The sequence below is a fragment of the Centroberyx affinis genome, unplaced genomic scaffold (genome assembly GCF_046629955.1).
Source record: "Centroberyx affinis isolate AG114_WGS23_722 - 3 ecotype Tasmania unplaced genomic scaffold, CSIRO-AGI_Caff_v1 ptg006025l_1, whole genome shotgun sequence".
NCBI lineage: Eukaryota > Metazoa > Chordata > Actinopteri > Beryciformes > Berycidae > Centroberyx > Centroberyx affinis.
Window position 1 is genome coordinate 155,799 of NW_027283064.1, and position 15,089 is coordinate 170,887.

The 15,089-nt window shown below is 41.8% G+C and overlaps 1 protein-coding gene and 1 long non-coding RNA gene across 5 annotated transcripts; one reads left to right on the top strand and one right to left on the bottom strand.

Moving 5' to 3' along the window:
* Nucleotides 1-6: 6 nt before the first annotated feature.
* LOC139638014 (uncharacterized) lies at nucleotides 7-1,232 on the top strand. Its single transcript, XR_011694757.1, has 2 exons — nucleotides 7-231; nucleotides 472-1,232. It is a non-coding gene; the product is annotated as an uncharacterized lncRNA (long non-coding RNA).
* Nucleotides 1,233-1,522: 290 nt separating this feature from the next.
* On the bottom strand, nucleotides 1,523-15,089 carry ndel1a (nudE neurodevelopment protein 1-like 1a). 4 transcript variants are annotated; one of them, XM_071512016.1, is made up of 10 exons: nucleotides 14,998-15,089; nucleotides 11,921-12,017; nucleotides 9,037-9,190; nucleotides 7,149-7,297; nucleotides 6,488-6,624; nucleotides 6,104-6,277; nucleotides 5,402-5,496; nucleotides 5,086-5,231; nucleotides 4,731-4,765; nucleotides 1,523-3,156 (listed from the first exon to the last, which is right to left on the bottom strand). In XM_071512016.1, exons 2-10 carry the CDS (start codon nucleotides 12,004-12,006, stop codon nucleotides 3,146-3,148), a joined length of 987 nt encoding a protein of 328 aa, XP_071368117.1. In that variant the 5' UTR covers nucleotides 12,007-12,017; nucleotides 14,998-15,089; the 3' UTR covers nucleotides 1,523-3,145. The 4 variants fall into 4 exon arrangements, with proteins under 4 accessions (XP_071368117.1, XP_071368118.1, XP_071368116.1 ...); XM_071512017.1 differs by having other exon boundaries at nucleotides 4,731-4,768; XM_071512015.1 differs by lacking the exon at nucleotides 4,731-4,765 and having other exon boundaries at nucleotides 1,523-3,153.

Here is a 15,089-nt window from a genome sequence, read left to right on the forward strand (position 1 = left end):
CGATCAAGAAGGAGGTCACTATACCAATTTTGAGAGGTGTGTAACGTTACAGCAGTTACGTTAATGGAAAAGGACAACTGAAAAGCTAATTGAGTTTGTATCGATACTTTGGCTGTAAATTGCTGGAATTTCTACCATGAAGCAACGCCAATTGTCCGCTGCAAAGCGTCTTACGAAACCAGTTTTGTTTGGGACACTGATTGTGGGACTAGCCGCTGCCTTCTTTAACAGGTAGGCATGACTTTGTGTTTTTGTTTGCATTGCTACCTGTGAATGTCAAATACACTTCCTGGTCACTGCAAGAGGTTGCAGTAAACCTGCTGTGCGCCGTTCAGACTACCATGGTTCACTTTTTTTTTTTACAGTGTCAGTATTGTGCACAGCAGCTGCATGCTGGAAGTGGGTGTGTGACATCTACAGTGTTTATTCATTCATTCATCAATGTACTGATGGATGATGTGCCTTCCCCAGGCACATCTTCTTTGAGGACGTGGCAGAGCTCAGGGCCCAGGAGCGCGCACGCAATGATGCCAAGCTGGTGGAGGTCCTGGAGAGGAGACAGAGGAAGATGGAAGAGCTGGCTGAGAAGAAGGGAGGAGGGAGCAGGTGAATCCTTGACCTTTGACCCACTGGGCACCGAGGACACTGGGCTGGACTAATCAACCCACCTTCCTCTTTAGGGCACATCCCCTGAACTTGAATTACAAATGAAGCCATTCTTGTTTCATGTTCACACACCACAATAAGGCCTTTCAATGTGAACAGTGTTTTGATGGGAGGGGTGAGTAAAGGGCCAGAGAAAAATGTTGATATAGATATACTCGACTGTACAGAATTTGATTCACTCGTGTGAAGAAGACATCCGCCTTGTGAAACCAATGTGTTGAAATGCTCTGGGCCTGCTTTCACTAATCAATCAATCAGTGAATCAATGGATCTGCAGAGTTAATCTTTATACATTGGCTTGCAGTAAAACAAAGATTATCTGGCCCTAAGGTGCTTATCAAAGTCTATACTGTTGGTTTGCTACAGTGAACACACCTGTGCTGAAGATTTTTGCTGTGCAAGAAGCCAAACTGTTTGTACTCAGATTAATGCAGCAGCAACAGATGAACCTGGCAATGCAGAAATCAGTTCAGATCATTTAGGATAATGGCCAATCCCATGAATGGGAAATGTAATTTATTATTTTGTGTCTATTTTGAGACATGAATATAAATGATTAAATGCTATTCTGGCAGTCATTCTTTCAAATATCAGCTACTTCTTGTAATTATAAACCTATCCACAATGTGGCAGTGTTGACTACATTTTCTTCTCTCATTCAATTATTGTGAGCACCGACCTACAATAAAGGGCTGTGAGCCATCGCAGGTCACCTTTGCTATAGAGAATACAAAATAACATTGATACATTTGAAGTATAGGGTCAATATTACGTCTCCAAATAAAAATGTTTTATGGGCTACATCCATGGAGCGATATGTCTTATACATTCATAAATCCAGAATAGGATGGATATGGAACTGAAACCAAAATTACCTGAACCAAAAAATGAATAAATAGAAGAAACACACACACACACACAGAAAGAGAAACAAAGGCTGAGGTTTTATCGACACTTGTTGAGCTCAACTACAAAATTTGTTCCCAAAATTAAAATCTATGATATAACCAGAGATATGTTCAGTGTTAATTTTAAATGCTAATTAGAAAACAATGTTTTATCCCTATCTGTTAAGATCAATCACATTTAATTTCCTCAAAAGTAAGAACTGATCAAACATCACAAGTTTAATAGATGGAATATAATTACATATTTTATTAAAACATGCCATAAAAGCAATCTGAAATAAATTAACAAACCTATGTACAATGACAAACAGGCAATATTGCACTTGAATGAAAATGAAAAAAAAAAAAAAGTGAAAATATAAACTTCGCACAAGGTCAAGGTGCTTCACCCTCTTGTAGTGTACAGTACTGAACACAGGTTTTGTGAAATCTTAAAAAAGAAAATTAAAATAAATTCAGATGCCAGCTACAATACCAGGATAAAACATTTTTACTACAGAATAAAGGAATACTGGCTAACTGGTCTGAACATCATGACAGCATAGTTTTATTGGCTGTCTATAAATAACGATCAATATGACCAATATTGTACACATCATGTCACCTAGCTCAATAAAGGATAGATGTTAGACTCACCACAATGACACAAAAGATTTCCCTTCCTTTTTCAGACGGTTTTGAAACCAAATGGAAATAAAATGCAATAAACAGTAGAGTCGCAAAGTCAAAATGCATTAGATTCTTCACCTATCCACCAGAGTTAAACAGCAATATGGGCCTTTGAGTTTAATGTTGGACATTTTGAACCATCAATAATTGATGGAAAAATGTCAGCCTGTTAGGCAAAAGGCCATGTGACACGCAATTATTCCAGGCCATCTGCACATGTGCTAACCCATTAAATGTTATTTCCACTCAAACAGTGTTTCAGTAGTGGATGTGAGTGCACTTAATTCTGTCCTTTGAATTGAAAAGATATTGCTACTTAGAGAAAAATAAAAAAAATGTTCAAATAAAAAAACACAACTTTATTCATATTAAACTGTGTTCTTCTCAAAAATTCCAGCCAAGAACAAGTTATAATTGCATAACGTTTCTCTGTTTAGACAATTTGGTGCACATAGTAACCATCTGACAAATTAGGGAAGATCCTCAAGGAATCTTAAGATGTGTGTGGAAGTAGACTGGGCACCGTCTTTGTACAAGCCAGTAAAACAAACAGAGTATAGCACATATAAAATATACCGACAGGGACCCATAGTTACAGCAGGAGCAAAGCACAAGTATAGAACAACACACAGAGAGACAGACTGAATGTGAAGAGACGGAAGAGTTTGGTATAACAGTACATCAGTGTTTTACAGTATTAGCCGTTTTGTGTTCTCTCTTTTGTCTGGGGCTTGGTTGTCCGCACTGTGCTTCTCTCTTCTTAGACATGTAATTTTCCATTGCAGGAGGGGTGGGATTGGGGTGGAGGGGGGGTCACTGTCACACAGCGAGGGGCACCAAGCCTGGGGAGGAGGCAGAGGGTGGGGCGGTGATGGCTGTCAGGCTGCCAGGTTCCAGTCCGTTCACTGTCCTGCTGCAACACACACAGACACAACACAGGGTTACATTAGGGATATAGAAATGTCTCACCACCCAATACGCCAATTATCCTATTACCAGCTATTGATATTATAATGTACTTTAATTGTCACCGAATTAAGTTAAAAATTAAAGCCTCATCACTCTTTAAATGAAGGCTGATTGACTGAAAAGAATGGTAAGAGTCAACATGATGAAGGATTAAAAAAAAATCATCAGAGAGCAGATTGGCATCAGTTTAAACCCTCCTGCCCTGCTCCCTGCTTCCTGCCAGCTTCTCTGCTCGCCAAACCACAGGAGCCATTTACAGTCACTGTCAATGTCACTCCCCAGGCGCACTGGCACTTTCTAGCGGCTGTTGCCAATACAGCGGAAAGCACTGACCTGAGACCCAGAAGGTCACTTGTCATTCTGTCCTCATTATCCTCCTGACTCGACTCTGTCACCATCTGACACACAGGGGACACTAGAAATACTATATGGAGACTATGTGGCACAAGTGGAGCACCATGCACGCGCTGCTAAAAAAGGAACCTGATGACATCAACAGATCTTCATACAATGAGGAAAAAAAATAGTCTAGAATTAGAAGCACCCTTTGGTGTCTGGGAAGGAAGTTTTGAGAGTTAGCCTGATTGACTGGTTCAACTGCTTTCTTTTGTAAGTCATCGTTAGACTGTTATCAGCATACCTCACTCATGGTTTAGGTCTAAATCAGGATTCTGGCACTCATCTTTCAGTGTACAATGACAGAATTCTTACAGTCAAATAAAATGTAAACTGAAACCCATGCTCAACAGAAGTTCATTCTGATTTGCTCCAGTACATTAAGTCCGATATCTGTGGGACAAAACAGGCCAATCGACGACTTTTGCTATTCAAGCCGGACTCAAAGTGAGCGGCTTCTCCATAACACTTCCCCGCACTGAAACCAGACAGACAATGTGCCCTTGTGTGTCCCGTGCCTCAATCTGCACACTTGGCCTCTGTAGTTCTCCCTCACACAGCAGAAACACTACGCTGTCGCACCACCAGTCCCTGCTCTCTCTACCACTGCATCAGACATCAAGGAAGTGTTGCCAACCCCAGCAGCAGTGCACAGGAGAGTGACACAGCACTAAATAGGATTGAACAGCGCTTTTGACGTTAAATATAATTGATTGTTAACGGCAGTTCCGCTTTTATTCGGTTACTCTTTTGCTGGAGGCTTTAGCCAATAAGTTAATGATTGAGATACAAGGCAAAACACACATCAAAACAAAGATCTATTCATTTTAAAATGAAATTAATCAGTTAATGGTAGGATCTAAGAACAAAACAATACCAAAGCAACTAAAACTAGGAGACAGACAGAAAGGAGATGAGGATCTATTAGGTCAGCTTAGTGTTAAAAATCATGGGAAAACTCCAGCACCAAGACAATCACAACCACCTCCACCCTTGGAGAGTTAGTGGGGAGGACTTCATCTAGCCCACAGTGGTTATTTCTATGGGTTCTACATAGGAAAAGAGACTTGTTAAAATCAGCAGCAGCATGCATGCGCCCCACCACACTCAGTTTCAGTTTACCCAGAATCAATGCAGGGAATATGACCATCTCTGTCCTGCTGGGAAAAAACACACAGGTCTCAGACACTCCCCTTCCATCATCCATCTCATCATCAAAAGCCTTCCATCATCCACATCACAAAAAACATTTAACATGCATTCAAACACTCTGCGATTACTTAAATGAAATGTCAGGCCTACTAATGCATCCATAAAACATCTGAGAGAATTTATGCTTTAAAAGGAGCAACTTGATAAACACATTTCATCTTAGGATTCCTGTAACAAATTGTCCTTCACTCATCACAAATGACTAAGGTGTGAGTCAGTGAGAGATGAGAGAAGTGGCGGAGGCGGACGGTTCAGTTTCACTCACGCTTTGTCAAAATATGATGTGTGGAGCGATTGAGAGAACTTGGCCGTGTTGCCGTTGATCAGGTTTCCGTTCTCAATAGCGTACGCCTTCCTGGCCTTCTGGTCCTTGGCAAAGTTCCTGCAGGCGGCGAGCTTCGACTCCAGAGCCTGCGAGGGACAAATGCAAACAGACGATGACACTCTCCCGCCCGCCCTGTGGAAAGACGGGGACTTTCTACTGGTAGCTTGTAATACAGTAGAAGAGAAACGGTCAGCAAACCCGCAGGATTAACAGTGACACAGAGTGTGTGTGCAGAGACTCAGAATTAATGACTCACCCCTACTTTCCGGAGTAAATCACTGACGATGTTGAGTGCTGATATCCTGGCGGAGGGAGTCAGCGGCGAGTTGCTGCCACAGCCATTTGACAACACTGGGTAGGACAGGGTAAATACATGAATAAACAGCGAGATGTGTTCATTGACATATAGAGTAGATCTGTCAATCGACAAACAAACCGGCAGAATGAAGGCTATAATAATTAGGGATGGGACAATATATCGAAATTCAATATATCACAATATAAGAATGTGACAATATATATCATAGGGCAGAAAAATGAATCGTGATATTAGCTCCATTTTATTCTGCTGTAGTAATCACAAATGAAACGGCTTGCCCATCACAATTTCACAAGCTCTCCATCAAAATTATATTATTTGCACTTTGCAGTGACATTTTAAAATTGTTGTTTACATTCTAACAAGCAAGTGCCATTGCTAGAAAGATTTGTGGCTCAGAAATAAACATAATTCTGCAGTCATACTTTGTTGTCATTTAATTTGTATTTTTTATTACATCGTATCGTGGTTGTATCGAGTCGTGAACCCCATATCGCATATTGCATCATATTGTGAGATAAGCTTATTGTCCCATTCCTAATATTAATGGACAACAGCTAGGATTTCCCTCTTTTTACTTAAAAGGAATGCATTATGAGAAAACAGGATGGACTGAGTGGGTGGAATTGTTGCTGCTACCTGTTGGGTTGGCAAAGGCATTGTCCAGACCCTTGCCCAGTGGGGTGGCAGGGAGGGAGAGAGAGGCCTGCACAGCCGTATCCATCTTCTCGTTGTCCTGAGTGGGGGAACTTGGAGCGGACATCCTGGTCACGTCTGTCTGCCTCTCTCGCACAGCAAGCTCCTGCCGCAGGTCTGCCACACAAAACACAACATGTTTTAATGTTTGCCCCAGATCTGCCGAGGACACAACCCACAACAACTCCTACAAATTTGTGGGAAAGCAGATCTTACAAATTCACACAGTTGTAAAAAAAAGAGAGAAGAGGCGCAGCGATTATATGCTAATGAGTGGGAGAGGTGAGTGACAGCTTGGCTCATTAGTAAAAGCCAGTCAATAATCACCTCTGGCCTCGTCCTTTAATCTTTGCACAGAGACCAGGAGTGACTCCTTCTCATCCAGCTCGCTCTCCAGGAAGGCATTCCTCTCTATGGCCTGGTTCAGACGCTGCTCGAAATTCTCCAGAGACACGATAGTAGCTCTGCAGAAAGGAACGGAAGGAGGGAGAAAAAGGAGGAAGCGATGTTGAGATTTAGAGAATCAAACAAAAAGAATTAAAAACATTTCATTCACTCCATGTGTTGCACAAAAGGTCATGACAACTGAGCTCAAGGGGAGAAGAGAATGATACTCATCCTCTTCAGCAGCTGCCTTCTGTATATCCTCTCTGCCTATAAATGATTATTCTACTTTGTATTGTATTGTCCCAACAACAAAATACAAATTCAGTGATATACCTATATATATATATATATATATATATATAAGCTATATGTATGTATGTATGTACACATACATAGATACATATAGCTAATGTGGCAGGTTTTTAGTTTTAATCAGATGCAACAGAGGGACTTCAAATCTTAAAAAGGAGAATCCATTAAATGATCCATTCATTCCACATACAGGATATCACTTCTGCACCTGAATAAAGTGTGCAGGAGTAATTTTGGGTGAACCATTCTGTTCTTTTAAGCTGTATTTTGCTGGGGAGCACATACAGACCTTTTGGCTCTCTCCAAGTCATCGTTGGACTGCTCCAGCTCTCTGACGTATTTGTGGAGCTGCTCCTTGATGCTGCGCGTTTGGCCGAGGTCGTCCTCCAGCATGGAGATCTGCTTGTAGCTCTGAGTGTACTGATGCTCCAGCTTGTCCTAGAGGGGGGTGGAGGGAGAGGAGGAGAGAGAAACAGAGGGGCGAGATAGGACAGGTTAGAGACAAATAGACAAAGGTTGTTCACAAGCAATCCTTTAATGTAACACAAGTTGGACAGGAGAGCATCATATAGAGAAAGATTTCTAAACAGGCCCCCCATGCGCCTCCGACTACAGTTAACCTACATTTTATCATCCATTTTTCAGTGCTCCCCTTATTTTTCCCCCCTCTGCTCCACCGTTCTCAGGCAAGGGAAGTGATGTGTGACCTATATCTCCACCAGCTCTGGGACAATCAGCTCAATAGATATTGCTGGGCCTGTCTGTATGTCTGACCTATATCCGCTGTTGCTATCGCGTCTGAATCAATCGAACCTGGGCCAGACTGTCCTCGGTTTGCCCTGGAATGTCATTCAGAACGTCTCATTAATATGACAGCGACAAAAACAACACAATTATGCTACATGTGGCAACAATGTGGAAAAATACTGTATCTAATCTAAGCAAATAAGAGTCACAAGTGAGCAAGAATGCATGCCTGAAATTCCTAAAACTCACTGATGTCACTGGTGTGGCATGTTCCCCAAACAAAGGTATGAATTCACTTGATGTGTGCAGTCGATTGATTGGCTGGAATAGCCAGGCTGTTGAAATAGTAGGACATGACAGACGCCTTGGCACACACACACATCTCACTGCTGGTGACTTGACTCACACGGCTGGAAACATAATGTGACCATGGACACCGAGATGAGCCATCCCCCTTCACTAATTATGGAGTGAGAACAAGAATGAGAGACGCCGTCTGATGCATTATGTATGAGAGTCATAAAGGTGCACAGCTGGATCCAAACAATGGCCAGCTTAGGACAGAACAGGTGTCCAGAAGAGCTGAGATTGGAAAAGAGACGTACCTCTGCACTTCACCTAAGTGAGATTACCATTTAGATTGCACATGAATTCCAAAGTAAGAGCCATGCTGTCTCCAGTACTATACTCCTGACTGGAGCTGATAAATTGAAATCATAAATGTCTGAGTTAGGCCTCTGGCAGGCTCAGACTCAAGAGAGTAGGACTGTGCAGTATCGTTTATGCAGAGGGCAACTTATTGCCCTATATTCTGTGGCTCCAGTGCATGGGATGTGGTGTTATTACTGGGATCCCACTACGCCTCTGGCCCCTTACCACCTGACTGGGTGAGCTGCCTGGCCTCCACAATAATAATAATAAAAAAAAAGAGCATCAAGCCAACAGCAGCTGTTACAGTGTGATTCCTCTTCTCTCCACTCCCAGGAGACTACACTCAAGGACGAGTGGTGATATAAGACGGCAACAAAAAGCCTATCAAATATTTAACTCAAGGGTATGGATGTAGACACGCTGTACCTCCTTGGTTCAGTGTGCAAGCTTAAGGTATTTTCAAGGTTAGACACATATACATAATGCTACTCTCATCATAAATCCACATTAACAGGCAATGTCATATGCATAGCCAAGGTTTGGGGCCTTCAATACCACATAATGGAGATGGTTGCTTGTTTAAATAAACAAGCAATTGACTGACTATGTAGACAGATAAATAAACCAAACAATGGAATGACAAATGTAAATGTAGCCTAATAGAACATTGGTTTTATCATCACTACTTTCTCATGTGTCAGGCTATTTTCCCTCAAACAGAGGCGACCTGGGTCCAACCTGAGTCACGGATTGTTTCATTGCCAAACTTCTGCAGTTACCTTGAGCGATTCAGCCTCGTTCCTGAGTCTTTGGTTCTCGGACTGCAGGTCCCTCATACGATGTTCGGCCTGGCCCAGCTGTGCTTCCAGCTCTGCCTCCAGCTCCCTGCTCCCCTCCTGGAACTCCAGCAGCTCCTCCTGGGCCTCCTGGTAGCTGTGGGCAGGAGAGGGAGAGAGAAGGCATTAGACAACAAGCCCAGACAGAAGAGACAGAACGAGGTCGATACACACAAGCCACACGAGACACAGTGGGAGGGTGCATTCATCATCAACTGTTAAACTGGGAAAACAGCATACTAACAGAATTTTTGCCATTGGAGCTTGTGGCCTATATCTTATCCCCCAACCTCCAACCATCTTCATATTTATGCTATTGTGTCACCTATGCTGCAGCCAAGTGAGGGTGGGTGGTTTAGAGAATTTAGTTGTTAAATACAAATTTTCACAGTCTTATAATCTGCATCTGGCTTTAAACAGCAAGAAGTAGGCTAGGCCTTCGACTGGACTACACAATATTAACTGAAAAATTAAGGTTTAAAGCTTCTCAGAGAGGGAATTTAACAATATCATAAACTGTGCTTTGACCAAAAATCACTGTTAGCTGTTGAGTGAAGTAGTTCGGATCCACTTTCAGGATGCAGTGTTGCAGTTATATAATCATGTGTGTTCTGTATATCCTTGACAGTGATGGAAATGTGTTGTAGGGTCCATCCTGTCAGCAGCTCAAAACTTTTCCTGTTTACTGGGCAGTTTCAGGAATCAGCTCAGCGTTTTCTGTTAAGCAGGATGTGGGTATATTTGCTGATATTTACGGTTTATGCAAATAACACTTTCCCATATAGATTTTAAAATGGATTCACAAAGAGATGATTAAGTTAGGCAACCTAGACTGAGGACTATTGTGAAAAGTGTGCAGGTCAATGACTGTGCAGGTCAATGTCTGTTTACATACACATTTCACCACATTTTGTCTGAGGGAAACGACTATGCAACAGGCCATGAGTAGATTTAGTACAACCTTGCTTTTTGAACCACAGGCTCTACCAAAACAAAACCTTTCAAAACACCAGGTGAATTGAGATTTGTAGTTATATGCTTTCAGTTGCATATATCAACAAGGGAAATACCAAGAACTGCACATCAACAGGATTGATATTTTGATGTTTTTAAGCTCATTATGCACATTCAGTTAGATCGGTCAGTCTCAGAAGCCTGACGTTCCTGTGAATGAGGTTCTCTGACATTACATAAAAACTAGATAGGATGTCTGGTCATTGGCCAGCTTTACCGGGAAGTGGTGGTTATGTAAGTGTCTGTTGATATAGTATGGCCATGGATGAACACACACACACACACACACACACACACACACGCCCGTCTAAAAATGGTAACTGGAACAGCCAAGGGGCCACAGCACGCTAACGGCATGTGACCTGAAGGGGTCGGGGGTGGCATGGAGCCAGAAAATCCATTTAAAAACTTAGTGTTCAGCCCACTGTGGGGCTGCTGTGTGAGGCAGCACCGGGGGGTAGTGAATGCACTTTAAACCCAGCAAGACACGTCTTCCTACATCTGCAGTTTGTTTAAAAGAAGCCCCTTCTGCCCTTTGAACTGAATTTACTTGGATAATGTTGGATTCTCCTGGCTGACATCCATTTACATACCGGTGTATCCTTTTCACTGTAATTCACCTGGGCTCAAAATAATCCTGTGCAACAGAATACTAATTTTGAGGATATCCTCAAGCATTTGGAGGAATCTTCAAGTAACATTTTCTGGCTTCAGAAAATCCATTTTGAATCCATTCTATACAAGGGTTTTCCTGCTTATTAAACCCCCGGTCTACTTGTGTTTTTTTTTCTTACCACTTCTATGATAATATGAAATATGCAATGCATTTTCTCTGTTTTCCATGTGTGACGTTTTTGAATCAATTCCAGTTCTGCCCATTCTTCGCTTATGGTTTACAAAATGTATGTTTGAAGTTATTGTGTGCTCTTAGAGATGCTTAAATCCCCCCACATCAACTGCAGAGCCACTAGTGTTGTTACCACGAAAGCCTCTGTAAAAGCCAAGGGAAACCCTGATATAACAAGATTGTAATCTTACAAGCTAAGATGTAATATTAAGTGAAGAAAATACCTAATTCAAACATACCACACACTCACAATCGTTGTAGCCTTGAGTTGGAAGGTGTCTAACTGTCTGGAGACTGTTACATAACTGGGTGTAAGCCTAAGCTTGTTTCCTCTGTCCACTGAGACTTTAATCAGTGGTTACTGGTGTTGATGAAGCGTCGTGCTGTGAGACGTGGGCTCTGATTGAGGGAAATACCCCGGCGTGGCTAATTTTAGTACTCTTTAGATCACTAAAATGTTGCGCAATGACGATAGCAGGAACAGAGGAACGGCACCATTATATAAACCCATGAAAGACAGGCGGACAGAGAGGCATGAAAGCCTTTTATGTTTTATGTGAAACAGGATCTGTCGCTTTAGGGAAAAGGGAGAGGTTTTCAAGGGAGCTCTCGCTTCTGGCTCCACACAACGCTCTTTCAAAGGTGTAACTGGATCTGCCAATACCGCTTTTTAATTGAATGAGAGCGAGAACGGGCGTCTGACAAAACTAGCAGGTGAAGCATTCCTGCAGCGGTGCGGCTCCCACGCACACAAAGTGATGGTAAAAAGTTACAGACGTAAGTAGCTCTATAGAGGAAGCATTTAATGGGATTTTGGTCCGAACTGATTGGTATGATGGAAAAAGATTAGGGTGCAGCCTGAGTCACGGTTTAAGCCAAGTAAATGTGACTGAAGTGCTGAAACAATACTGACACAGTTTAACTGAAGGGGAAACACATCATGCAAACTTTGTGCCTGTTACATACCTTTTCTGGTACTTGAGGGAAAGAGCCTTCCAGAAGTCAATTTCCTCATCTTTTGAGGAGAATTTTGGTATCATCTCTGTTTCCATGGCAAACAAATCTGAGAGAGGAAGAAGTCAAGAAAGAAGAGTGATTACTACAGGATAAAATAACAGATAATAACAGCCATTTGTATCACAGAGAGCATCCATCATTCAGACTGCAGTGACAAACTGATGGGCCTGACCACCAATCAACATGTCAAGAGTATCATCACAACATCCTGCACAAACCATGTTTTTCAGTTTTGTGTCCCATCAATGACAGCAAACCCTCTCTTCATAAGTCCGTATGATTTTTCAGACTTCTTCTAGCTTCAACTCCAAGCCTGCAATCTCCCTTAGTCCCAAAAACCCATAGTCCGTAACAAGACGACCATCAACTGGAGACGAAGCATCAAGTCTCTTCAAGTCAGAGGAAGCCTTATAGATCAATGATTTAAACCTCAGCTGGGAATTAATCATCAAAAGCGCACAGAGAACTGGATCTTCCAGTACAGATAGGGATTTGACTGCACAGCTTCACAGCATGCAATCCACATTTCTTTAATGTGCTTTAAAAGGAGAGGCAAGACAACTACATTATAAATAAATAAATAAAAAACACAACTGCTGCTGACAATACAGCTTTCTCCATTTGATTCCCAGCTTCTTCAAATTTTAAACACATCTCAAACTAAATCATAGCAATCTGGCATTACAGCATATTTAATAAATCTACAAATCAAGAGTTCATTGTGTCACTTCTTATAGCTTTAAGCAACCTTTTACATCCAGCAGAGCAACAGCAGAACTATTTACTCCAGTTCTTAAAGCGGCTCTTACATGTTATATCTCCATTGGGCAGACCTAGATACTAGTGAAGTGCTGATTAAAATAAAAAAGACATTCCTATAGTTCCCAGAGGTAACATGTGGCCAGGAGCCTCATTCATCACAGTGACTCATAATTAGAGAGAGAAGGCTGGAGGAAAACCCCTGAATACCAAACCAGTTCTGAGCAGCGGCCGATGGGAACGAGACCGAGGCGTAAACGAGAAACTAGTAGGCTAAATCTTCGGAAAGCTGTTGTCATATTACTTTGTGTTTATACGCTCATCCTGACTCAGAGGCACGGGAAAGCTCAGAGCCTGCAACACTTGGCTCCAAAACCACTTTTCCCCCCCAACAAGAAGATGATATTTCTGACCTCATGGGACTTAAACAGGTTCATGTTCTGTTCTCCAGTCATCATAACCTAAGGGTTGCTTTCACTCACTTTTCATTTTGTGTCCCCAGCTGAATTAAACCAAATTGAATACAAAATGTCTGCTGCACAATAGCCGCAGATGAAAGCAGAAATAACAAGTTAAAGTAAAGGATAGTGACTAACTTGTAAACCCCCCATGCTTGTTCACTTTCACATGCAGCCACCAAATAGCCTATAAAAACGCTGGTGCCAGAAGTCTAGATTTTAAAATCAGGTGTATGATGCTACCCATTAGTATTTACTTATCAGTGTACAGTGCCATTCTCTGTGTTAACCCAACAGGAGTGAGTTCCCTTCTGTAGCTTACAAGTGTAACAGCGAACTACAGTTGACCCAAGTTTGGTGCAATTCCAACAACTCCATCAAACCTTTTTTTCATGAAAATTGAAACAAAAGGCAATCTGATCTGGTAGAAACTCAACTCTTGGCATTGTGATTGGCACAGGCATGCAACCAAGTGTCAGATAACACCCAGCCTAACTATTGGAAGGACATGGCCTTTCCAAAAGAGCACTGCAAGCAAGGAGCCCAGTAAAACAACCTGGAAAGTGATAATCAACAAGAATGGTCGGTGAGAGACAAAGTACAAGTAAGAGAGGGAGAGAAAAGGAGAGGCGGGAGCGAGGTCAATAGAAGCTTCTGTTGTTTACAGTGGAGCAGAAAATAATGCTGATCTCTAGCATCAAGTTGAATAGAGATGTGTCCACTTGACATGCAATTAAACACTTACAACCAACAAGGGATATATCTGGAGGAACTATGAACAGCAGGCAGTAAGAGATGAACACTGAATTCAACAGCTTAATCTAAAACCAGAAATCCTACAGGTCAGAAAGAAAGGAGCTCTGAGAAAGGAGCTCTAGTCAAAGCCTCACAGTCTAAGACTTCTATATGTTGCACTGCAAAAATTCATTCTGGGATCCACTGAATAATTTAGCTAGAAAACGACATTTTCCTCCATACAACTGGGTGATATTAAACCATGTGATCCACAGCCTAGGGGGAAATTTAAACAGTATTGCAAAGCTACTTAGTGAAGCAGAGCAAAAGCAACACAAACCATTTTCACAGCTTCATAGAATAGGTCTAAGATTTGCTTATCAAATCAATTATATTTTCAGAAAAGCATCCTTTAAAGCATCTTCACGTAACCTACATGAAATTGATACTACTTACTATAATGTAGACCTACACTATGAATGTATGTAAAGATTTGTGTCAGCCTAAAATAGTGCGATGAATTTGATGAGTTTAGGTGGGTTTTGCCAGTTAGGTCCTGATCATATTTCTGAGATTGATGGTAACACAGGGATACACTCTATAATGTCATGCTATAGATACTGATCTTCAGTGCATCCTAACACATTTCTAATCCCAAGAGGAAAGCTGTAAAATGACACTTGGCAGATGACAGTCATTTTTAGCCATCTAGCATTAGCAACAACAATCACGTTGGCCAACATGGTGGGGTAATAATAAACAAAACGTTTTCTCACAAGAAATTTATGTAAATAACACTGAGAATAGGCTATGTTCAATCTAGGAACCGCTATCGATGGTAATACAATCTAAAGCAAGATTTCAAATTACAACAAAATGAACGAGTGAAAATAACGTTACAGTGATGATGCTCAGCTCAGCTGTCAAAATGGGTGTGCGAGCCGCCAACCGAACAAACGGGCGATGCTGGATGGCCAACGGCAGAATCCTAGCTATTTTTCTTGTATTATAGTTTTCTTGTGTTTTACAAAAATGAGAGGAGATTACTAAAGTGTTAGAGGTTCAGTAACCTACCTGAACATTGCACGGTGGTGTTTTCAGTCCATCCTGCTCGCTGGTCTGGTCTGAGCTGAAGCCAGTCTGCTCTCCTCTGTCTGCCTGCTGCT

Excerpts from the sequence above, each read along its gene's own strand:
- ndel1a (XM_071512014.1), bottom strand. The coding sequence starts at position 12,006 with ATGGAAACAGAGATGATACCAAAATTCTCCTCAAAAGATGAGGAAATT. Across the intron at positions 7,298-9,036 it reads ACGAGGCTGAATCGCTCAAG|GACAAGCTGGAGCATCAGTA; the intron begins GTAACTGCAGAA and ends ACCCCCCTCTAG. Across the intron at positions 6,625-7,148 it reads GACTTGGAGAGAGCCAAAAG|AGCTACTATCGTGTCTCTGG; the intron begins GTCTGTATGTGC and ends TCCTTTCTGCAG.